This window comes from Hylobates moloch, unplaced genomic scaffold, assembly GCF_009828535.3.
Source record: "Hylobates moloch isolate HMO894 unplaced genomic scaffold, HMol_V3 SCAFFOLD_3, whole genome shotgun sequence".
Lineage (NCBI taxonomy): Eukaryota > Metazoa > Chordata > Mammalia > Primates > Hylobatidae > Hylobates > Hylobates moloch.
Window position 1 is genome coordinate 1,193,803 of NW_026652278.1, and position 25,806 is coordinate 1,219,608.

General features: G+C 52.5%; 1 protein-coding gene across 1 annotated transcript in view; it reads right to left on the reverse strand.

Moving 5' to 3' along the window:
- LRRC27 (leucine rich repeat containing 27) overlaps positions 1-25,806 on the reverse strand; it is a 46,834-nt gene that overhangs the window by 15,480 nt on the left and 5,548 nt on the right. The window contains 6 exon segments of the mRNA XM_058435882.1: positions 2,591-2,709; positions 7,328-7,424; positions 10,710-10,856; positions 14,370-14,742; positions 18,177-18,329; positions 20,552-20,610. Coding sequence (XP_058291865.1) covers positions 2,591-2,709; positions 7,328-7,424; positions 10,710-10,856; positions 14,370-14,742; positions 18,177-18,329; positions 20,552-20,610 — 948 coding nt within the window.

Here is a 25,806-nt window from a genome sequence, read left to right on the forward strand (position 1 = left end):
GTGGAGGTGGGTGTAAGCGTGGGTGGGTGTAAGTGTGGGTGTGGAGGTGGGTGTAAGCGTGGGTGTGGTCATGGGTGTGGGGTGGGTGTGGGTGCGGGCGTGGGTGCATGGCCACCGTGAATACAATGGCACACAGTCTCACTTGGCCTCCCCGAAGACCCTCTCACTCCCAGCAGCAGGGTTGGTGCCGGTGTTGCTTGCTTCTCAGAATAACTATGGAAATGAAAGCATGACGTCCTCTGGAGTGCTGCAGAACAGCCCCAGGTCAGGGCATGCTCTGTGTCAGCGCTTCAGACCCCAGCTCTTACTGTGACCCAGGGTGATGGGGGCTTAGTGGGCCACTGTGGTCTGCTGTGGGCTTTTTAAAGGCCAAATGTGGCAGGTAAACTCCTTGGAGGATGTAAGAGAACATTCAAATGTTTGAGATGAAATGGTTTTAGTCTAAGCCATTTTCACAAGTTTGGGGAGTTAATGCAACCTAGTTGGCCTTCGAGATTTTCCCCAAACACTCTCAGCCTCCATGAGGAACAAATTCTGCAGCAAAAGAACATGCCCTTTGTCACCCACATCTCATCCCACCTCACCCTTCCTCCAGGTTTCTTACATCACAGCCGGGATCCAGGGTACGTTAAACGGAGTGGGGAGCCCCCTGGCAGACGTAGGCTGAGCAGCAGGGCCAGGGGCCAGGCCCAGGGCCTTCCAAGCTCAGGCCCCACGGTCTCTTCTGCTCTGGCCTCTGAGTCCAGTGAGGAGCCTTCAGTGAGAGCCACAGTGAGCCTGGTGCAGGCCAGGAAAGTACCGGGGCACCGGGGAGCAGTGCTCATGCCCTGGGGTCTCCAGTGGTCTTCTTGAGGCCACCCCTGGCTTCCCAGGATGCCTAGGAGGTGCGAGGGAGGGGCCCAGCTGAAGAGTCAGCGTGGGAAATGCTTGGACAAGAAGGCATGTCCACACTGAGGTTCCGTGTCAGCCTGGTCCTTATACACGGCTCAGAGGAGGTGGAGATGACTAGGGAGCCCAGTGATCATCCCCAGGGCGCAGCCACTAACCCAGCTATAGAAGCTGTGAACGCGGAAAATCAAAGAAATGCTGCCATGAGGTGAGAGGGGTGAATCCTGGACCCCCGGGCTGCCGTGAGGTGAGAGGGGTGAGGCCCGGACCCCCGAGCTGCTGTGAGGTGAGAAGGGTGAACCCCGGCAAACCTGAGCAGCTGCTGTCACCCTCCCAGCGAAGCCCCTCCCCTCCCCTCAAGGCCCAGATGGAACCTCCCCTAAGGTTCCAGCTCAGTACTAGGTAGGTAAATATGGGTAAGGAGTGAAGGACTGCGAGGTGGGGACAGCTGGCGCAAAGGCCCTGAGGTAACAACAAGCTTCATGTGTCCAAGCGACAGGCAAAAGCCCAATGTAGGAGGAGGGAGGAAAAATGGAGGAGGATGAGTTGCTTGGTCCATTAAAACAATAGAAACAATACCAGGGTAAGTCTTTGCTGCACTGGCTCTGTCTTGACTTGTGCTACCCACTGAGTGTGGTGTCCCAGGCAAGTTTCCTAGGCCCTAAAATCTGTTTGGGATGATTAATGTTACCAAAATGTCTATATTCATGTCCTGTTCTGCTGCCCCTAAAAGCATCAGGGTCTCATATGGGTCTCATATGGTCCCACCCAGGGACCAGCCTCCAGCTTCCGTCCTTGCCGTGTGCCCTGACTCTGCTCTGTCCACCAGGCACTGCGGAGCGTGTTCTGCCCTGTGAACTCACTGGACCACCCAGTGCTCCTCAGCCCCATTTGCTCCATCCATCCCTATTCCCCAGTGCCAAGTGCATGCCTCTGAGCCCCTACCCTTCCCCTCACGTTGGTCCCAGGTTAGCACCAGGCATCCCAAATATCCCTCCCTGCTCCCCTGAACTCCAGGCCCCTCTGTGGCTCACCAGCGATGCCTGATGGCGGCCTGTGGCTGCCTGCCCAGGGATGACAACCTGCCCAGCAGCCTGGACACCCCCTGGCCAGGGACTCAAAATCAAAACGTCTCAAGTGCTTCCTGACACAGCTTCTCGGTTCTGGCTGTTTCCTCCACCCCATGGTGGCTACTTTGCCTGGGTCCCCTTCACCTGGGTCAACGCCTGGCCTTGCTGCCTCACCCAACACCCCATGAGGGGAAGGGCTGAGCGGCCCCCTGAGGGTCAGGTCTAAGGAAGCTGGGGTGGGAAGTAGTGGGATCAGAACTCAGCATGAGAAGACCTGGGGAGGCAGCGGGGGAGAGATGGGGAGGGCACGGCAGGGCAGGGACTGCAGCGGGTGGATCTCGGATCGCGTCTCCCCTCAGCGCCCACAGCAGCACCCACTACAGAGGGCTCAGCAGCACTCTGTATCCTGGTGACCTACAGGAGCCATGGCTGGGTGACAGCAGTTCCCTGACGGCAAGGACCCCATCTTCCAGGGTTACCTGGCTCTCCCTGGAGCCCACCACAGCCTGGAGCCCACCACAGCCTGGAGGTTCAGGGCTCCTCAGTGCACGCTCATGAAATAAACAACAGCACCTGCCCGTGCGTGGCTGACTGAGCCCTGGAAGGACTGAGTCCCGGTCGCAGCTACCAACCTCATTTCTTTACTTGCTCGTGGCGATTTCTCTTTGCTTGGTTTCATTTTTCCAGGTGGATTCAGTGGTACTTTCCCGTTATCTGTCAGCTCTGTGGCAGAGCGAATCTTTGATGCCACCTAGGAAAGTGCAACGAGATGATTTCTGGAATCCCAGTAGATGCTATTTTTCCACAAAGCTAACCTGCCAGGTGTGTTAGACTCGCTCCTCATCCATGAAGAGGTGGGTCCCAGGCCGCCCCGGGTAGATGGTCCTTGTGCAACGCAGTCATCCCCCCAGGTCTTGGCTAGCTCTCGCGCCCTACTGGGATCTCAGTTTGGTCATCTTTTTGGGGCTTCCCTGACAGCCCAGGCTGGGGTAGGAGGTAACGATGCAGAGTGAGGGGACCCTGGGGTAGCTCGGAAGGCTGCCCTGCGTGCCCTTATGCCCCCCATGCCGGGTTTGCTGCAGTGGCTGGCTTCCTACAGGCGTCCTTAGATGGCCCTCTCCACAGGGGCCCCAGATCTGTTTCTCCAGCTTCAGTGCCAGAGCCTAGGAGACCTGGGAGGACCCAACACTCACTGTGATGTACAACCTGGGCAGGAGGCGGCTAGCACCCCAAGGGCGGCGTGACCAGTGCTGCTCGCTGCTGCCCCCAGTGGACACATGTGAGAGCCACGCTGGCCCCTCCGGACCTCAGGGAGCTTTGGGCCTGTGTGGGTGCCTGCAGTATGCAGTGTGCACATGTGTGTCTGTGTGTTCCCGCGGACTGTCAGAAACCAAAGGATGACAAAAACAGGTAGGAGGGAACCCTGGCAACAGAGTGGGAGAGAAGAACTTCCAACCAGGGGCTACTGCAATGTGGAGACTCGTAGGATCTATTTAGCATTTACTGAGAGGTTTGGAACTGTTCTATCTGCCATTCTCTCCTCCAAATGAATTTCCAGGCCCAGGCCTTTGTCTGGCCATGTAGTTTAACCCTAGTACATATCTGACACTTAGAAAGTGTTTGGCAACCAGAAAGGGCGGAAAGATGGGAGGTAGGGAGGACCAGGGACCACCCACCAACCTTTTCCTATCCCTTCCACCCCACCATAAAGCAAGGCACAGGCTGCAGACACAGCAGAGGAAACTCTTGGCTGGCTGAGAGCTGGGACGCTTTCAGGTGATCAGGATTCTCCCAAAGATTCTTCCAGCAGAAAGAAAAGAACAAATGCTAAATCCTGGCCGGGCACAGTGGCTCACACCTGTAATCCCAGCACTTTGGGAGGCCAGGGCGGGCAGACTGCTTGAGGTCAGGAGTTCAAAACCAGCCTGGCCAACATGGCGAAACCTGTCTCTACTAAAAACACAAAAAATTAGCCAGGTGTGGTGGCGCATGCCTGTAGTCCTAGCTACTCAGGAGGCTGAGGCGGGAAAATCGCTTGAACCTGGGAGGCAGAGGTTGCAGTGAGCCAAGATTGTGCCACTGCACTCCAGCCTGTCTCATAAATAAATAAATAAATGCTAAATCCAGTGGGTGTTTTTTTCTTTTAAAATCAGACACTTAATTTTATTTTAAAAGACATTAAAAGTATGTATTTGGAGGGAAGCCCACCCATCCACATTTTACTCCTACTCTAAAATATAGAGAAGGAAGACTTTTTCGAACATCCAGTTCTTGAGTGAGCAAGCAAAGAACCAGATATAAACATGAACACACCGGCGAAGTCTAAAACAGGCTGCCGCTTTGGTGGCATTGAATGGGCTTTCTGCCAGGGTTTGTATGTCGAGTGTCAAACATGCAATTGATCTGAAGCCCAAAATACGGGCTCAAGTCGTGGCTGGTTTCAGAGAGACATGAAGAGAAGTGCAGTGCCTTTTACAAAGCAGGTGACGGACCCAGGTTCTACCCAGCCACAGGCTTTAGCTCTGCAGCCCTTTCAGCAGCTGCAGCCTCAACGCTCCCACCCCATCGAATGTACTCAGGGTGTGACCTCACAGTGACGGGTCAGCAAAAGCACATGCAGGGCAGGGGGGCACACCCCAGGACCAGGCTGCAAAGCGGCCATGATTCCCTAGGCCCGCCCAGCCCAGCCCAGCCCATGGGTGCCACTGGCCAATGGGATCCACCCAGCAGCGGCTGCCCAAGGCCGTGGCGCCCTCTTGTGTCCTCCTGCCCAGCTGCAGGGAGCTGGGAGGCCAACAGCCTGGGAGCTTGCCCTCCCCGGGCCAATGCATGGAACCACTTCCCTGTTATGGACATGGAAATTGGAGTTTTATTTATTTATGCTTGTCTCTCCAACAATACTGAAATACACAGATACACATCTGTGTATATAAATGCTTATATGATTGCTTTTATTTCTATAAAATGGACTCCTAAAGGTGTTCAAAGGGCACATTCTTAACTTGGAAGGATGCCTTCCGAGCAGCTGGTGGCAGCAGCCTCCATGCCCTGTACCATGCTCCACCACCTCGGCTCCTTCCCACGCTCCACCACCTCGGCTCCTTCCCACGCTCCACCACCTCGGCTCCTTCCCACGCTCCTCCACCACCTCGGCTCCTTCCCACGCTCCACCACCTCGGCTCCTTCCTGCTGACTACACAGGTGCCTGCACCTCACGTCCACCCTATGTCTCCCTCACAGGCTGAGCATCTTTTCATGTATTTATGGTGGCTTGGATTTCCTCTTCTGTGGACTGCCTGCCATACTTTTTGCCCATTTCTTCTACTGGATCCTCAGATTTTTAAAATCAATTAGTAGCCATTCTTTGTATATTAGATATGAACATTTAGGCACAAAGATCTTTCCGTGGACTCTGACTACAGCACTCTGGGCCATACAAAGTATCTCACCAGTGCCTGGGGCAGCGCAGGCCCAGAGGGTGGCACAGGGCAGCAGCAGGCCTTTCCATGCGTTCAGCTGCCTCACCCAGGGCCTGTGGGATGCGCAGAACAGCAGCCAGCTACCACGGAGCCCTGCCTGCTGCCACGGCCGAGGGTCTGCCTCTGCACTAGGTGCGCACTCCCGTGGGCAGTGCCTGTGCCTGGTCCCCCTCCCTGCTCAGAGCAGGCCATCAATACTCACTGACTGAACTGCTCTATCTCATGATGGATGAGTTTCTAGAAAACCTATTTTTTCTTTTTTAAGAAAATGCATACACTCTCGCTGTGACGGTCTCATAGGACTCAGAAGCACAACTGTGGCAGCATCGACCCCTCCTCTGCGCCCCCCTCCCTGGAGCCACAGCCCTCCCTGCAAAGTCATTGGGTTGGTGTACGTTCTTCCAGACCAATGAGAGTTTTTGTGCACTGTCCTACAACTTGTGGTGCTTTAACTTACAGTGATTTCTTCAAGACACTTTCAGGCCAGTGGATATGATCACTGACTCACCCTTCTGTCGGCCACAGAGGCAGCTAGCTCATGGTCTGGATGTGACAATTTAGCCATCTCCATCTGTTGACATTTAAAGTTTCCCATAGTTTTGCTATAATTCAGCTCTGAAAGCATTCTTAGTAATGTCTAATTGTGCAAGTATTTTTATTCCTGGAAGTGGCAAAATATGTATTTTTAAACTTTCCCACATATTGGGGAAATTAGGAAAAAGGTGACAGCAAAGACGGCGACTGAGTGTCCTGTGGGGCCCGGGACCTGAGAAGGGTGAGATGCAGTCCTGGTTTATCCAACGCATTGGACACTGTGAATTCCTAACTCTGAGCCTTGTTCTGAGGTTACGTAAGATGTCACCATCAGGGAAGCTGGGCCGGAGGGAGATGGAAACACTATTTTTGCAACTTTCATGTAAGTCAAACACTAGTTCAATACAAAGTTAGACAAAGGAAACACTCCTGAACTGTCCGAGCAGCCCACGCCTGCAGGCCCACGTGGCCACTCTCTCTGCTGTGGGGTGAAGCCCTCGGGGGCCTGACCCCAGCTAAGGGAGCTGCAGAGGCAACCTGTGGCCTTTCAAAGTAACACACAGGGAGCATCTCTTAAAAGAAAGAACCAAAGAAACATATGTGACCAAATTCAAAGGCACATTTGCCTGACTACGCTCACAGGACAGAGAAGCAAGCCAGGCGCATTCTGGAAGGAGGAGCCACTGGCTCCCACCACCCTGTGCCCATGGCCCGTGCCCGCAGCCCTGTGCCCACTGCCCTGTGCCCGGCTGGACTAAGACCCTCATAGTCTGGGGAAAACGGGAAGAGAGGACTGTATTCAGGATGTCCCGTGTCCCATAGCTTAAGAGCTGGCAATCTTGGGGGACAGTACTCAACATGTCCCGTGTCCCATAGCTTAAGAGCTGGCAATCTTGGGGGACTGTACTCAGGATGTCCCGTGTCCCATAGCTTAAGAGCTGGCAATCTTGGCTTCCAGGGAAACTGCCTGCCCCGAGGTCGAGACCAAGGGTGAGGAGCCCAGAAAGACCTCTGCAGGGCCCACCTCAACCTCAGCTGCTTTTTATCTTTTGAATCTTTTCCCCCATCTCCTCTTCCCCCTTCCCTCTTTGAGCTTCTAATTCCTCAGACAGGAGCCAAAAGTCAGTGAGCCAAGAGGCAAGCCCTCAAGGCTGGGGTGGGAAGCTGTCCGCTCCGGCTGGGCAGTGAGCAATGGTTCTGGATGCTGCACTCCAACCCAGCCCCACCAGCCAGCAGCCTGCACAGGCAGCTTCCTCCCCAGGTCTCGGCTCATCCTCCATGGACGGGGATGCGTGTGAGCACCCACCCACCCCCGGGACTGGACTAGTGCCCAGTCGCCGCCCGCGCGTGCCGTACCATGCTCCTCTGCGGAGGCAGGAGTTTGCTGAGCTCTTCCTTCCTCTTCCTCATCCTCTGGGCTCGCTCTCTCCACTCCTGCAGTGCCCTTTTCTCTCTGGAGAAAGGGAAGGTTAATGTCATAAGTTACAGGCAGCTTCGAGCCAAGGCTACAGGATTTCCCTGTCATTTTACAGCTTGTGGTGCACCTGTCTCCAGGGGGCACAGGCTGGGGGCGTGCATGACCTCTGGGTGGGAGTCTGAACCACAGCCTCTTCCTCCGGGCACATCTGGGCAGAGCCAGGAACGCCGGGTTCTATCCCGAGGCTCTGTGTGTCGGTGCTGCCAGCAGTGACTGACGCTGGGGGCCAACCGCACCCAGTGACCGAGGAAAAGCCATCAGGACCCCTTTCAGACAAGGGCACCAGCTGGGGCTGCCACCACAAGTGCTGCACGACCGGTTGGGGGTGCCTGGCTGCGGGTACTTGTCAACATAAGGTCTGTCTGTGGAAGATCTGAATGCCTGTCTCTAAGTCCCTCCCTTCAGACACTTGAGTTTCACTTTTAAAAACAGGCATCTGGCCAAGGCGGGCGGATCACGAGGTCAGGAGATCGAGACCATCCTGGCTAACACGGTGAAACCCTATCTCTACTAAAAATACAAAAAATTAGCCAGCTGTAGTGGTAGGCGCCTCTAGTGCCAGCTACTCGGGAGGCTGAGGCAGGAGAATCGCTGGAACCCAGGAGGCAGAGGTTGCAGTGAGCCAAGATTGAGCCACTGCACTCCAGCCCAAGACTCTGTCTCAAAAAACAAAACAAAACAACACAACACAACACAACACAACACAACACAACACAACAAAACAAAACAAGAACAGGCATCTTCAGGCCTCCCCAATCCCAAGCCAGAGTTACATGCTCCCTCCTCACAGCTCGTCGCCTAGGGCTGTGAACATCCCGAGTAACGCCCACATCTGCGGCTGGGCTGGGCTCCTCGTGTGTGGCTGGGGTGGAATGAGGTCCCCAAGAGCCCCTACCCAGGCCCAGGGCTCCACCCCCGGAAGGCCAGCTCTCCAGCCTGCAGGACTCCTGTGGTTGGTACCCCCTCTCCATCCTGCCCCCAGATCCGGCCTCCTCTTGTCTCTCACATCATCATCCTGGATGCCTGGGTCCCAGTCCGGGTTTTCCTCGACGCCTCCACCCGACCTCTGCTCTCCTTCCTTGTGGTCACAGCAGCTCAGCCCTCCTGGGCTCTACCTGGCCCACGGCCCACCTCTGAGCACCTTCCTGCTGAGGGCTCCATCCCGAGTCAGTGCTGCCTGGGATCAGGGCCTGGCTGCGTCCTCTCCCGGTGCCACCTCAGGGCACAGGTGGTCTCAGCAGCTGCCTCAGGTGAGGCCGTGTCCTGACACCTGCCTGGGTGTGTCCCAGCCCCAGCCAGGCTGGTGCCCCCCGTGTCCCCACTCAGCACCATATGTGGCGCTGGCCCTGCTGTGCTCCTGGACGAGAGCCTCCACTTAGTGTCACTGTCTTCCGGTCACGCCTTGGGAAGCAAAGAGGTGACGCTGTCCACAGGGTGATGTGAATGGGGCTGTGCTGGGTCTGGGCCTCAGAATAGGCCTGCCGAGCTGCCCACTAGGAGACTGCAGGGCACTGGCTCTGGGCTCCAGGCAGGAAAATAAAGAAGAAAGAGTTCACTTGCTCTTTGTATCCAAGAACTTCTCTTCCATGAAGGTGTGGGACGAGGCCCGAGCCTGGTGTCTGGGGGTAAGAGTGCCCTTTCTGCCCCCTGCAGCTGGTGGTGCCCAGAGAGCCTGGGGCAGGGGCTGTGCCTGCGGAAGATCTCATCACAATCACTTCTATCACAGCCATGGCCAAGAGGGTGCGGGTGAGTGGGACGCCCACAGGCAGCCTCCTGGCAGGGCAGGTGATAGCTGAGGAGTCAACGGGGGCAGGTGTCGGGACACCCACTTCAGAAAATGGTACCCTGAAACCGGCAGAGCCGAGGCAGGACTGGGACCCACCTGCAGCAGCGAAGGGAAGGGAGGCGCCTGCTGGGGCACACAGTGAGGGGAGGGCAGCTGGCATGCTCGACAGGCGGGGCCGGTCCTGGGGGGCTCACCTCGCAGTGAGTGAGGGGCCCGGCTCTGTAGAGTTACCCCGAGGGACAGTGTGGGGCGACTGATGGGCACCAAAGGAAAGCCTTCCCGGTGCTCCCTGGGCCCCAGCAGCTGTGGCCCGTGGCCGGCAAGACCTGGTCCCACAGCGATGGGCTTTCTGGTGCAGCCCGGACCACACTCCCATGTCCTAGGACAGCCCTAGAGCGGTCAGTCAGCCTCGTCCTTGCCCGTCAGTATGACAGCCTGGGGCAGGGGACCAGCTCTGAGGGCTTCACCTCACTCATCTTTTTAATGAAAAAGACCACCAACTACAATGTCTGTCTGGACACTGGGTGACAGCTGTGGACAATCACAGAATCTGTGTGCTGAACACAGTCCCTATCACATGGTCCCGAGAGAAAACAGCACACACACAACAGGGTGGCTTCGGGAGGGTTTATTCATGTTGGGGAGGGAGCAGGTGAGCCACAGGGGCGGTGCAAGAGCCCTGTGCCAGTCAGGGCCGGGCTGCAGCCGCCCGCAGGACAGACCAGGGAAGGAGAGATTGCCGGAACCAGAAGGAGGGAGAGGCTGGACTCGGCCAGCTCCAGGCAGCTCACAGAGAAGCTGGGAAAGTAAAGACGAGGCCCTCGCTCTCCCCTTCCTCCTTGACCTCCTGCTGGGGGCCCCCACTGGACAAAGCCAACCACCAAGTGAGGGGCACGAGGGTGCTGTGGCTGTGGTCCATGCCGGCCGGACTCCTGGGGCTCAGGGAGGGGTGGAGCCAGGTGGTCAGTGGAGCTGGAGGACAGAGAAGACACTGAGGACACTGAGCACATCGGCCAACACACCTCGCAAGGTGGTGGCACTGGCAGCAGTCACAGCAACACAAGAATGAACCTCTCTGACGACCATGTCAGGGCCTGGAATACTCCAGAGAAAATGAGGAGGAAAGGACTGAGGAAGAAGAAGAAATGAGGGAAAAGGACAAGAAAGCAGGCAGGTGTCGTGAGGAAGCCAGGGCAAAGACAGACACAAGGGGGCGACCACAAGCACTGCACCCGCGCCTGCCCCACACGGAGGCCTCAGGGCTGCACACAAGTGAGCCCGTGCGCAGCGCTGCAGACCACAAGGGGCACGTGCAGCTTGGCTTCCAGGTGAGGAAGAGACGGATCCTGCATCAGCATCAGTGAGGGGAGAACTAACTAAACACTTCCAAAAGGCCTGCCATAAAATCACAGCCCAGTCCCAGTTCCAGGTGCCCCTGAGCTGGCTGTGCGGACCCCCACCCTGAGTGGACTCACCGTCTCTGCTTCTCCATCAGAGCCTGCTTCTCCCGGAGCTCTCGGAGCGCTGCCGCTCGGCTCTCTTCCAGTCTTTTTGCTCGGATCGCCATTTGGTACGGTGACAAGAGGTCGGGTAAGATGCTCCCGGAGGAGGCTGTCTTCCTTCTAAAATTACAGAGTGTTTTTAGCTGAATGTTTAACATAAACCCCGTGACGGTAATTCATACATGCGAAACGTAAAAGGAGGGCCTGTGGATCATCTGCTCATCAGAACAATTATCACGACCAGAAGCTGCAGTCACCCCACAGAATCCACAGTCTTGACTGTTGATTTCAGGACATGTAATGAAGATGCGTGGATGGCAGCAGGACAACGTGCCCACTGCCAGCCAGGTACTTTCCTGGGATGCTTGACAGTCGGCTTGGGAAATGCACCTGAAGGATATGCAGCCTCGGCAGCTGCACCCGACCTGCTTGAGACCAATGCCGCACCTTATCTGACCTGGACAGAGACGCCCGCAGAAGCAGGAGGCCTGGCCAGCAGCTCGCCTGGGCTGGACGATGTGACGTGCCTGGAGTTCAGGTGCATGGGGTGGTGCTGCAGCAGGTCAGAATCCCATCGCTGGGTGATATGGGAGCAGGGGGCGGGGCAGGCAAGGCCATCAGAAGGCGCCTGACCTCCATACACACATTCAGGCAGGGTCAGATACTGTGTCCCCCTTGAGGGAAGCCTGCAGGACAGCAGAGGGTACAGCCAGTAACACGGTGGGGTCTCACGGTGCTGGGGACTCCCTCTCCCTGCCCATGAGAGGGAGCTGACAGGTGTGCCTGGTGTTTCCTCCCAGTGAAAACACCTGGGGAAAACCAGGCCAGAGACAGGGGCTCTGAGCCCAGGACTGAGAGCCAGCCAGGTTCCAGAACATGACACCTCACCATGACCCTTGCACCAAAGCAGCTTAAGAAACACAACTGGAAGCCCTGCCTGGTCTTCCCTCTGAAACCAAACACCTCACCCAGGGAAGAAAGGCCCATCGCATTCCACGGCCTGCCCTGTGCTGCCTCACACCAGCAGCACATCTTGGGAGGCCACAGCCAAGAGGCATGCCCGGTGGCCACGTCCCAGGAGGCTGGCCCACCCCCCCACGCTGCACGACCTCCCACCCTCATCTTCCCTGTCTGCACGGCAGTGACTGTCCCTCATCTTCCCCACCTGCACGGGAACAGCAGTGACGGTCCCAGCAGAGCAGAGAGGGCAGGCATGGCCTGTGCTCTGGGACAGGAGCCACCTGGGGTGCATGCTGGGCACTGGCCTTTAACCTGCTGCTGTTGGAAGGGCAGGTGGCCCGGGCTCTATGGAACACCAGGTTTCCCCTTGTGGTCTCAGGGTCCTGAGGAGTATGGAGGAGCTGCCCCAGAGGAAGGCGTGCTGGACGTCAGAATCAGGCTGGGGCAGTGATGCTCTGTCGTACTCCAGCTCCGTGTTTGATGACTTCAGAATGCTTTTATTCCCTCCCAATATAATTTTGGGATTTCAGGACCAGACCATTATTTACCTATGATTTTTACATAACATCACTTTTCTTGCAAGTATCTTGGACATGAGCACACAGCCTTATAAGCAGGCCCAAGCCATGTGAGTCACCTTGGACCTGGCCTGCTGTTCCCACCATGCCCGCTGCTCCCTGGCAGAGAACACAGAGCAACACCAGCTTTCCGAGTCCCAGACCCTCAGGAAGGGCCACCACCCCGAGCGTGGACCAGGGCCATAATCTCAGAGCTTCTTCTTAATACCTGTGACCCCACGACAACCCGACCAAGTGGGGAAACTGAGGCCCTGATAATGCGTGTGACACCACAACCACCCCTGTGGGAAAGCTGAGGCACAGAGTGGCTCTCTATGGCTCACCCTGGGCAGAGACAGCAGAGGGGGAAGACAACATCCAGGGCCCACCCAGCCATGGGGCAGGAGCTCCAGGTTGAGGCTTCCTGCCAGAGGCTCCAGTTCTCTGCTCCAACTTCCCAAGCCACCCAAAGCAATCTCCGAAGGCTAGAGTCTAGTACCCAAATCTGACATATTGATCAAATTATAAGTACTATTAATAAGCATAGCACAATTCACTTGGATTAGCTATTATTAGGGTCCCTAACAATAAATAAATAAATGAAGGGAGGAGGGAAGAAAAGAGGTTTCTAAGCAGCAGGCTAAGCATATTCCTGCCCTTTCACCGTGCGACTGTGTGGACTGAGAACACCACAAGCGTGTTGGAGCCTCCGAGGCCTCGCTGTAGCTGGGAACCTGCCGTGCGTGCTGCCAGGACATCCTACACTTTAATCTGTTAGTGATGCTTCCAAGGTTTGTTTTGTTCTTTTTTTTTTTGAGACGGAGTCTCGCTCTGTCGCCCAGGCTGGAGTGCAGTGGCGCGATCTCGGCTCACTGCAAGCTCCGCCTCCCGGGTTCACGCCATTCTCCTGCCTCAGCCTCTCCGAGTAGCTGGGACTACAGGCGCCCGCCACCACGCCCGGCTAATTTTTTTGTATTTTTAGTAGAGACGGTATTTCACCGTGGTCTCGATCTCCTGACCTCGTGATCCGCCCGCCTTGGCCTCCCAAAGTGCTGGGATTACAAGCGTGAGCCACCGCGCCCGGCTGTTTTGTTCTGTTTTGAATGTTCAAACCTACAGGACAGCTGAAAGATCAGGGCTGTGAGCACTTCATGCTGACGCCTCCGGGAAGGTCTGGTGCCACCGTGAACCTGCTCATGCTGGACGCTGCATGGAGCCTGAGGGACCAAAGACCACTGCGGCCTCCAAGAATCTTCACCCCCAGGAAGCCATTGTTGTCCTCTCAGCTATGACAATGTGCCCCTTGAGAATGCATGATCTAGATTCACCAATTGTTATTTTGCAGCATTCTCTCTCTAGGTATTTATACACACACAGGCATATATACCACATGCAGGCACACACACGCACACCACAGACACACACCTCCCATATGTGTAGGCGCACGCCTTACCACACCCATGATTTGAGTTATTCTCTCATGTATCCTCTGCAGAGCCCGTTTCCTAGGGACCCTTGTCCTGGGTGAAAGGAAAATAACATCTCGGCCCCCAAACTCACTGTGCCAAAGGCAAAGGCAAGCGTGGGAAGTGGCCGCACAATGACTGCTTTCCTTTGTCCTCAGGCAGCTGCCATTTATTTTCTGCATAACTGACCTTCCCCCCAACTCCTCTCTTTTCACAGGTAAAATGTGGATTCAGTGAGCACTGCTTGAAGCCTCGTGACCACTTGGCTCACCACCTGCCCCCACTTTTACTGTTCTTTCCTCCTTCCCCTGCTGCCCATTCTTTCTCCTGTAAACGCTGACGTCCTCAAAGCTCTCTCTGGAGAAAGCAAAGGCCACAGATCTTACTGTCACTTATGTCTCTTTTCCCCGGGCGCATCCTCAACCTTGGCAAACTCAGCCTCTGAATGGACTGAGCTCTGCTGCAGACGCTCTGGGCTTGATGCGGGTCCCCGTCACACTAAACACGGGGCCGGCGCTCGCCGCACAGTAAACCGCTGGCAATGTGGAGGGACACTTTAAAAGCTGGACCTGATGTTTTAAAAGATAATTTAAAATAATTGTATAAATTCGCAAAGATCAAGAAAATTCCCCGTTGCTTTTAAGTTTTACCTGAAAATGTGTCTTGGCTTTGGCAGTTCTTCCTCACTGTTCAAGACCACCTTGAGATTTGGAGGTAATTCTCTCGGTAAGAGCTCATTTCCCAGAACGTCTGCCTTCACGTGCTCGACAATCTCCTGCCTCAGCTTCCGAAAGCGCCTGATCTCCTCCTCGCTGGGCCAGTTCTCCGAGGAGTCAGTAGACTTCCTGAGTTCACTCAGGTCTGGCTTTTCCACAGGCGGGAGAAAGCCGGCCTTCTCTTTCATCACAGCCGCCTCTGGGCCCTGAGCGTACACAGTTCCTTCGTTAGACGCATGGTCTCCAGACAACTCCAACCCTGGGCTCAGGAGGTCATGGGGGGTCATCTCTTTAACCGGTGGAGCCTCTGGTAGAGCGAGAAGCCGCTTTAGTGGCTACCATCAACGCCATCCCTCTATGACTCATTCAAAAAGCCAGTGACGGCCTGGATGGTGGGGGGTGGGGTGCCCAGATCCTCCATGGCTGCCACGTTCCCTGCTAATCCAAACAATTCCCATCACCCCACCTGCCACCTGCACCACGCCAGGCTGCTACGGCACACAAAGCAGTTCCACATGGAGGGAATAGAAACAACACCGCCAGAAGCACACCTGGACTCTCCCACGGAGGCCCCCACCAGGCACCTGACTCTCCCCTGCAGGCACCGCCAGGCGCACCTGACCCTCTCCCGCAGGCCCCGCCGGGTGCGCCTGACCCTCCCACATGGGCCCCGCCGGGCGCACCTGACCCTCCCACGCAGGCCCCACCAGGCCCCACCGAGCACACCTGACCCTCTCCCGCAGGCCCCACTGGGTGTACCTGAGCTTCCCACGCAGGCCCCACCGGACATGCGTGGCCTTCCCACACAGGCCCCACCGAGCACGCCTGACCTTCCCATGCAGGCCCCACCGGACACACGTGACCTTCCCACACAGGCCCCACCGGACACGCGTGACCTTCCCACACATGCCCCACCGGACACGTGTGACCTTCCCACACAGGCCCCACCAAGCACACCTGACCTTCCCACACAGGCCCCACTGGACACACCTGACCTTCCTACACAGGCCCCACTGGACACACCTGACCTTCCCATACAGGCCCCACCGGACACACCTGACCTTCCCACACAGGCCCCACCGGACACGCGTGACCTTCCCACGCAGGCCCCACTGGGCACACCTGACCTTCCCACACAGGCTTTACCACTTTGGAGGGACTTTTTGTATGTGTACACACGGCAATCTTGCCACATTTAATCAACATTTCTGCTTCCCCTCAGATCACTTAGAATCTTTCTAAGTAATGTTTAGCCCATTATGCCTGCTTTTCTTGTTTGGTGATGCTTTTGTTGACTTTCTCAAAACATGACTCCAGGGAGGCACTCCAGGCACTTCGGGAGCCACTGGGACCTATTGGCCAGTCTTCTCCCAGCACGTGCCCAGCACGACCTGAAGGCTGAGTGAGACCCCAGGTGGCCGTCGCAGTGGACACAGGTGCATGGACATCACGCCCCTGGCTGCCACATGCTCCTGACTGCTGCGTGCTCGGGGTCTTAGGTTTGAAAGGAAAAGTTTTAAAAAATGGGCAAACATGCTTCAAAATGTCCTAAGAAGTTGTGAAATTCCCCCTGGGGTATAAGTGACTAGAAACATGCATATTTGACCAATCTGCCTGTGGACAACTGATTTAGGGCCAGGGACAAAACTGAAATTCATGAAAATGAAAGCAAACAGGAAGAGTGGGATACAGCAAAAAGACTTTTTTTTTTTTTTTTTTAAGTCGGAATCTCGCTCTGTCATCCAGGCTGGCGTGCAGTGGCACCATCTAGGCTCTGCCTCTCGGGTTCACACCATTCTCCTGCCTCAGCCTCCCAAGTAGCTGGGACTACAGGCGCCCACCACCACGTCCAACTCATTTTTTATATTTTTAGTAGAGACGGGGTTTCACCATATTAGCCAGGATGGTCTCGATCTCCTGACCTTGTGATCTGCCCATCTCGGCCTCCCAAAGTGCTGCGATTACAAGCGTGAGCCACTGAGCTGGCCAGCAAAAAGACTTTTTAAAGTAACTGAAAGGGCAAAGTGCTAAAAATATACATAGTAGCTGAGAAATCACTCTATGTGGCCCTAAAACCTAATAGAAAAGAGTCAGAAAATATTTATTTTTGACCAGTTACTTAATGTATTTTTTTCAAACTTACAGAAAAGTTGCAGTAACACTGCTGAGAAGTTGGTGGGCCCCGCACCCCATCAGCAGCCGCTGCTGCCTGGCCCCCGACGCTGCCTGCCCCCGTGAGCCCGCCCGCCCTCGCCTCCCTGTCTGGGGTGCTCATGCATTTCCTAAAACACTCAAGGGTAACTTTCAGACATCCTGCCCCTCCACCCTCAGATGGAGATACTCACACATCTCCATAGCGATTCACCAAAACCAGGAGTGTCCCATCACTGACTTCTGTCATTCACCGGCTGGCCTTCCTCACACCCTGATAACTGTCCCAGTAATGTCCTTTATCATATTTGTCCTGGCCCAGGATCCAATCCAGGATGAAGCATCACATCCAGTTGCCTATTCCTTTAGTCTCCTTCAATTGGAATGAACCTTCAACTTCCCCCCTTTTTTATCCTGATCCTCCAGTGGGGTCTGTCCGTGTCTCCTGAGCTCCCTGCATCCTGGCTCCGGCTGTGCCTGACGGTTCTGCCCCTCCATCCCTGTCCCGGCTGTCTCCAGGTCCTGGTCCTATCTCTCCTCGGCCACCCCATGCCCTCAGCTACCTGCCCCCATTCCTGCCAGGTGTCCAGTGCCCTCCACACTGCCAGTCCAGCGGCTACTTTTCTTTTCCTATTCTTATCACAACGTCCTGGCAGCATCAGTGTCAAGGGTGCCAGAGCCAGGCGGCTTCAGAGCAATGCACCAAAGGAGGCTACTATAACCTGGTTAAAATATGTCTACACACAACTTAGCAAGCACAGGGCCAACAGCTGATTCTTAATCATTTAAAACAATTTCCAAATAGAGGCCATCTGGGTCAAAAGTACAAGGTCACATGTTATTTACAAAGACCTAATTATTTACACATTTCAATTACAGCACATATATAATTATCTCGGCTAATGGTTCCAAACATGCATTTTTCTTAAGTATCAAAGTACATCACAAATAGTAAAATTTTAAATATTCTGAAAATATTTCAGAATACGTGCTTTTTTGGCAAGGCTTCATTATGATTCTTCTTTATCCCAATTTAACTTTACTTTTTCCAAGTGTAACTACAATGCATACTCAAGACCAGAACACATCATGAGCATCTGAAAATACCTGGCTGGTCAGTATGCTGAAAGAATGGAACAGGTTAGTGAGCACCCACCAACAAGGTGATTAGATAAAACGTGTCTACAGGGCCATTTTCCTGCCAATTTCTTGTACCTCGTTAGGAATAAGGAATATTTCATTGTACTTATTTTAAAATAGCTGTCTAATGGAGCATCAAGTCATTTCTGAAGCAGCTGCCTGCGGGTGGCCTGGAGGTGTTAACTGTTTCATTTGATTGATCACAATAAACTTCTACCAAAATCCACTTGAGCCAGGATCTATAATGTGCCCAGATTTATAGAACCAAGGAAAAGTCACAGAGATGATTGGGTCGGCCTGAGATCAGCGTATGCTGTGTCAACTCAGCAGAGGACCCATGGCTCCTGTATTTCTCAGGATGTTATTAAAGAGAAGGCGGGTTCTCCCCTGATTTTAAAAAGCTGTAACTTCAACGTTAATGTGATTTGTCATAAATCACCTCCTACAAACCTTGAGAAGTTGGATTTCTGGGGAGAGAGTGTTCTACTGCCCACATCTGCAGGAAGCGCTGGATAGCCACCAATCCCTTCTGCACAACGAGCTGAGGAGGGAATTCCAGAGGGCAGTGTCTTAGGTTCAGTGCTTTCAGTGTGGTTACGCTCCCTGCAGTGGAGGAAAAAAAAAAACTGTTAGCATTTTATATACCATTCTTGAAATGAAAATGAGGAACAAATAATAGTAACTTTTCACATTTTAAAATATGATTCTATTCAGTATTTGGGGTGAAATCATGTTAACAGATGTCAAAGATTTGCTTTAAAGGTAACTTTGCAGGAGACAGATCCTGCAAATTAAGACCAGGACAGTTACCAAAAAACAAATAAAATCAAACAAACAGAAGCAGCCACAACCACCTTCACAATTCTGTAAAATTCAGAATACAAAGTCGCTATATTATCTAAAATGCCCATTTTCAACATAAAAACTACCAGACATGCAAAGAAAAGGAAAATGTACCCTGCACTCAGGAACAGGGCAGACGATGGAAACCGTCTTGGAGGAGGCCCAGATGTTGGGTTTAACAAAGACTTCAAAGCCGCCATTTAAATATGTTCAAGCAAATGGAGAAAATCGTGTTTAATTAGAAGAAATAGAATACAAGGACTCCACAAATGTGAAATGTCACTAAAAATGGAAATTATGCGAACACTCGGAGGCTGTGGAAACGATGGCCGCTGAGAGGTAAGGCTCCCGTGGTGGGCAGTGGGCTGGCTCACTCCCCAGGCTCAGGGCGAAGTCCCTGGAATGAGGAGCATGGGGAAGCACTGCAGGGGCCCTAGTCCTGTGGCATTTCCCAGTTTGAGGGAGCCAGGGTTCAGTGTGAAAGGCGGATGCTTAGATTTTGGGTATCTGGGTGTTCTGCCTTTCAGCTGTGCTTGCTTTTCACATAGGTTAAGTATTAGGATCTACAAACTGCAAATGCTTTGTTGGCCTGTCCATTAACGGGCTCTGCCCTGAGCTCGATGGTCCAGTTGGAAAACAGAGACTAAACTAGAAGCTACCTGTCTAAATGAAATTTGTTTCCTTATCAAATCCTGTGGCAAGTGACTTTGTATTATCTTGTCATCCATTTTGAGCCTACAAACACACCCAAACTCCTTCTTTAAAAAGCTTAAATTCTCTCTGTTCTCTGAGGTGTAAATGTGCTATTCTGTTTTCTCTAAAACTGTGTAAGGGTTCCAGCCATAACTCATTCCATTTACAAAGGCACAATTTAACCCAACTGTTCTTTTATTTTTGTTGTTGTTGTTTTGTTTTAGAGAGAAGGTCTCACCCTGTTGTCCAGGTTGGAGTATAGTGGTGCAATCAGAGCTCACAGCAGCCTTGAAGTCCTGGGCTCAAGTTAGCCTCCCGCCTCAGCCTCCTAAGTACCTAGGAACACAGGCATGCACTACTGCACCTGGCTAATTTTATTTTATTTTATTTTTTGTAGAGATGGGGTCTCACTATGTTACCCAGGCTGGTTTCAAACTCCTGGCTTCAGGGGATCCTCCCGCCTTGGCGCCCCAAGGTGCTGAGATTACAGGCATGAGCCACTATGCGCAGTCTCAACTGTTCTTTTAAACTAATGAGTTTTATATGATTCATGGCTAAAAATAAAATCAAAGCTATACAATCTTAATGTTTGTACTTTTACGTATACATGTGTATACACGTCTGTTTTTATACTGTCTACATGGTAGCAAGTGACTTATAAATAAATGAGTACTCATAAATTAGTTCTCCAAAATGCTTCTCAAGGTCATAATAGAAATGCCTTCAGAATTTGAGACATTTTTTCCTGAGCTACTAGTCAGACAAATTTATACTGTTTCTGCTAGATATTTTAAAGGTCATAAAACTTGCTTCTGTGATAGTTTATGCTTGTTTGATTTGTCTGTCAGCTTACGCCTTTGGTTTTGAGTGTTTAGATTCTGAGGTCTACAAAAGTGGTCATGATGGGGCCTAGGAACATACGTAAATGGTAAAACTTCCCAGGAAGGCCAGTGAGATGCAGCGGAGACAGCACATGGGGCCTGCAGAGGTGTGTGCAGGGCCTTCGGTTTCCTTAGCTGTGTGACGGTGCCAATGGCCCTCACGTGACGGTGCCAATGGCCCTCACTGTGACTGTGCCTCACACAAGGCTCACATGTCATACCTCCGTACGAACAGTCCGTGCTATATCAACAGCTCTTGAGAGCTACATTATCTGAGTCCTAGAAGCAGGAAGGATGTTTAAAATATCTAGCTTACCCTCCTTTGTCATGCCTGATACTTCCATTACAAGGTCTGGCAAGTTCAAAAGATAGCATTTTAAAATCATCTTTTTATTGTTTTATACTTACCCAGCTCCACAGGTAACATTTTGATAGGATTTCTTTCTAAAAGCAAAGCTTTCAAATGCCTTTAAAGCAAAACAAAACAAAAAAATTTAAAAAGCAGAGAATTAAATGACTATCTCCAAAATATACCATCAAGTTTCTTCATTTTTCTTCTCTTTCAGGGGCAACTTCAACACAGATACACTTAAATTTACAACGTGTACACACAAATGGTCTGCTGCCATATGTAAACACAGGTCTAAGCCCTGCACTGCTGACACGTGGGACCAGGCAGTCCATAGGGGTGGTGGTGTCCCCTGCTTTTCGGGGTATTGTACACCTCCAGCCTTTCTCCAATACATGCCAGGGGTACCACCCACCCCCAGGTGTGACAACCACAGATGTCTCCAGACATTGCCAACGGTCTCCTGGGGGCAAAATCTCCCCCGTTAAGAACCTCTATTTTAGGCTTTCACACCCTCCAGTTATACCCTCACTGTAAACCAGTCATTCCTAAGATGTGCTGTGAGGAATCCCAGTGTTTTATCATGCTCTGTGAAAAAAGTTTTCTATGGCCAAAAATGTTTGAGAGACTTCCACTGCACAGTATATCCTGCCCTGCTTGGAGATGAATGATTCGTACACTGGGGACTCTGAGAAGCCTCTACGTAAGAAACTCAGCGAAGGCAGCATTTCGGGAAGGCATCGCCTTTCATTTAACACCTAGTAACATCCTTACAAAATGCAGCCCAAAATATATCATGGATGCCTAGACAGACGGACAGGAAAGAATGTAGAAATTTACTAGTTGAATGATGGAAAAATCTATATATTCTATTAAACTCTATCTTGTACCTTTTATTGTACTATGCTTCTTGGTTTTCACGTTTAATTATTATGATTATTTTTTGAGACAAGGTCTCCACTCTGTTGCCCAGGCTGGAGTGCAGTGACGCAATCTCAGCTCACTGCAACCTCTGCTCACTGCAACCTCCGCCTCCTGGCCTCAAGCAATCTTCCCGCCTCAGCCCCCGCAGGTAGCTGAGACTAACGGTGTGTGTCACCACGCCTGGCTGAGCTGAGACTAATGGTGTGTGCTACCATGTCTGGCTAAGCTGAGACTAATGGTGTGTGCCACCACGCCTGGCTGAGCTAAGACTAATGGTGTGTGCCACCACGCCTGGCTAAGCTGAGACTAACGGTGTGTGCCACCACGCCTGGCTAAGCTGAGACTAATGGTGTGTGCCACCATGCCTGGCTAAGCTGAGATTAACAGTGTGTGCCACCATGCCTGGCTAATGTTGGTATTTTTTGTAGACACAGGGTATTCCTATGTTGCTCAAGCCAGTTTTGAACTCCTCGGCTCAAGTGATCCTCCTGCCTCAGCCTCTCAAAGTGCTGGGATTATAGGCATAAGCCACCATGCCCAGCCCTCATTTAAATTATGTTTAATTTTTTGATTGGCAACCCCACAGGAAGATCAGATTACTTAAGGTTTAGACAATTTTCTTTCTACTTACTTTCTTGGATTTTCCTTGTTATTTGAATTTTTTTTTTTTTTTTTTTTTTTTGAGATGGAGTCTCACTCTGTGGCCCAGGCTGGAGTGCAATGGTGCGTGATCTTGGCTCACTGGAAACCTCCGCCTGCCAGGTTCAAGCAATTCTCCTGCCTCAGCCTCCTGAGTAGCTGGGACTACAGACACATGCCACCATGCCCGGCTAATTTTTTTGTACTTTTTTTTTTTTAGTAGAGACGGAGTTTCACCATGCTGGCCAGGCTGGTCTCGAACTCCTGACCTTGTGACCCACCCACCTCGGCCATTCAAAGTGCTGGGATTATAGGCGTGAGCCACCATGCTCGGCCGTTATTTGAAGTTTTTTATTTTTTATTTTTGAGACAGAGTCTCACTGTCACCCAGGCTGGAGTGCAGTGGCGCGATCTTGGCTCACTGCAGGCTCCACTCCCTGGGGCTCACGCCATTCTCCTGCCTCAGCCTCCCTGAAGTTTTTTGTTTTTTTTTTTTTTTGAGACAGAGTCTCGCTCTGTCGCCCAGGCTGGAGTGCAGTGGCGCGACCTCGGCTCACTGCAGGCTCTGCCTCCCGGGTTCATGCCATTCTCCTGCCTCAGCCTCTCCGAGTAGCTGGGACTACAGGCGCCCGCCACCACGCCCAGCTAATTTTTTATATTTTTAGTAGAGACGGGGTTTCACCGTGGTCTTGATCTCCTGACCTCGTGATCTGCCCGCCTTGGCCTCCCAAAGTGCTGGGATTACAAGCGTGAGCCACCGCGCCCAGCCTACCTGAAGTTTTTAAGGAATAAACTTTATGAAGTAAACTTTCCTTGAACTGCACAAAAGTGGATTATTTCAATGTGGTTGGTTCAGTTCACTGGTTTTGGTTTACTCCCTCTGAATTTTGCTAGTATAAAACCAGCCAACAAGAACAGCATCTGCTCTCTATAAGGTGAACAGAGGCTCCAGATGCTGAGGAGGGCAGCAAGCGCAGCACCATGCCCTCGGCTTCTCCAACGCCAGGGCTTCATCAAGGCAGAAAGGTTCTGGCCCACTCACATGCTGCTGGGTGGGGCTGGGTTGGGTTTTGCCTGAGAGGGACTGCAGGGGGTGGGGGGTGGGGGTGCATGTTTACTGACTATTAACCTGAAAGTACAGCACGGGTTTTTCTACCTTATAATATTATTAAAATATTCTGAGCATACTTTAAATGATAAATTTATAAATGTTAATTCCTTAAATACTATCAAAAATTCAAAGCTTACCCGTTGATTCTTTTGTTTCACTGATTTTAAAATGAACATATAAACGTAAATATTGAGTTGACTTGTTTGCCTAAGGAAGTAAATGAACTGATCCATGCTTCCTACATCTTCTCTCTGCTAGCAAGCGCACACACCCAGGACACTGAGAAGGGGGAACGCTAACACCGTCACTGTTTTAATTATGTTTTGAGAGGTTTAAGGCTTTAATAAACCCATAATCACTTTGCATTTCTGAGTAATATGTCTCAGCTCTGTAGCTGATCTAATTTGAATGTTATCATGGGTTACAAATCACAAATAAAAGTATATCTTCAAAAACACAGGAAGCCAGCTTTGACTGGCAAAATCAAAGAATTTCAAATTTTGAGGACTGTATACTTATTTTAGGGAAAACACGAGTAGTTATGGAAACAGGCCTTAGTTCATTTACATCCTGTGAGTAGCACTTACTCTCCAGAACCGTGTAAGGCTAAAACAATTTGTGGACAAAGAGCACCCAGTGATTCTAAACCCAGAACATGATGATCGTGTGAAGAAGAAATCCTTCCCAAAGCACTCTCAGCCTCAGGCTTGGAAGCCTCCCGAGGCCGTGAGGACAGGGTGGGCAACTGTCCAGAGGGCACCCGGCTCCCACACAGCCCCCATAACACAAGCGGCCGGCCGGGCTCGGCAGAGGGACCAGCTGAGCCCCGGAACACTCTTCTCCTCGAGACCACCTGTGACCCGCCCTGCAGACCCTACAGTCCACAGGAGCCCCATGGAGATGCGCTGGGTGTGTTTCCACCTACTCCAGACACCACTTTATCATGAGATAAGCAGCTTCCTCGCAGAGCCTGAAGGGCGAATGATGCATGGTTCTCTCCTATTACGTGTGGCAAAATATACTGACTTCTTATAAAACATTTTTAAAACCAGCGAGTTCAAGGCAAGTGAAGGGCCTCCTACAAGCCTCTATTCTACTGACCCACAGAGGCCACCATGGCTCTTGGGAGACACAATTCCTCACGTAGGAACTGGGGGCGCCCTGGATACCCCTCTTCTTCTTGTGGCCCCATATCCACCCGCATCCCACCAGCTCTGAAGTCCCACCAAGGCCCTGCCGTGGCCAGCCACGCCCAGGCTGCTCCTCCTGCATGGGCTGCTGCCGTGGCCCCAGCTGGTGACCGCCCCACCCTTGCCCTGGAGCTCCCCTCCTCACAGAGTGACTATAAGCCAAGTCTGACGCCACCCTCTCTACTCAAACCCTTCTGTGACTTCCCTTCTAAAATAAGATCCTCAGTGAGACCCTGGCCTCTGAGCCCCAATGCCCCTCTTTAGAGACTTCCCCTACCACACAGGCCTCCCTGCCAGCCTGCACCTGCCAGGCACATGCCCACCTCAGGGCTGTGCCCAGATGCACTCATATCAGAGAAGGGGCTGAAGCACTGGTCAAAAGAGGTTCGGGTAGCCGGGCACAGGGGCTCACGCCTGTCATCCCAGCACTTTGGGAGGCTGAGGCAGGCGGATGACTTGAGGTCAGGAGTTTGAGACCAGCCTGGCCAACATGGCAAAATCCCGTTTCTACTAAAAATGCAAAAATTAGCCAGGCATGGTGGCGGGCACCTGTAATTCTAGTTCCTTGGGAGGCTGAAGCAAGAGGATTGCTTGAAACCAGGAGGTAGAGGTCGCAGTGAGCCGAGATCACGCCACTGCACTCCAACCTGGGAGACAGAGCAAGACTCCGTCTCAAAAAAAAAAAAAAAAGAAAAAGAAAAGAAAAAGAGGTAAGGGCGATCATGGCTTCAGAAGGTGAAAAAGCCATGGCGCCAGGGATGTGGGCACAGAAGCAGAGGGCCCAGGAAAGGAGGGCATCTCCATAGTGAGAATAGAGTCCTGGCTGCTGGGGAAGGGCCAGGCTGAGGAGGGGAAAGGAGATGTGACGTTTCCACCATGGGCAGGATTACACCCCACAAGTGGGAATGCAAGGAAACCCCTGGAAGGGAAGTGGTGGGAATGGGCAGGACACCTGGGGCTTGGTTGGGTGCTCCCAGTTTTCCAAAGTAAGAAGAATTTCTCATTATTTGCCAAGAACCAATGTGGGTTACACAGGAGCCTTCAGGAGCAAAGGAGCTGGTTTATTTTTTATTTATTTTTTTTGAGACGGACTCTTACTCTGTCACCCAGACTGGAGTGCAGTGGTGTGATCTCAGCTCACTGCAACCTCCGCCTCCTGGGTTCAAGCAATTATCCTGCCTCAACCTCCCGAGGAGCTGGGATTACAGGCACCCACCACTACGCCCGGCTAATTTTTATATTTTTAGTAGAGACGCGGTTTTGCTATGTTGGCCAGGCCGGTCTCAAACTCCTAACCTCAGGTGATCTGCCCACCTCGGCCTCCCAAAGTTCTGGGATTACACGCGTGAGCCACCACGCCCAGCCAAAGTTGCTGGTTTAACTCATCAGAGGTATTTCTGATTTTCAGGCAGCTTCACACAAGGAGAGTCAGAGCTGAAATCGGCTGTGA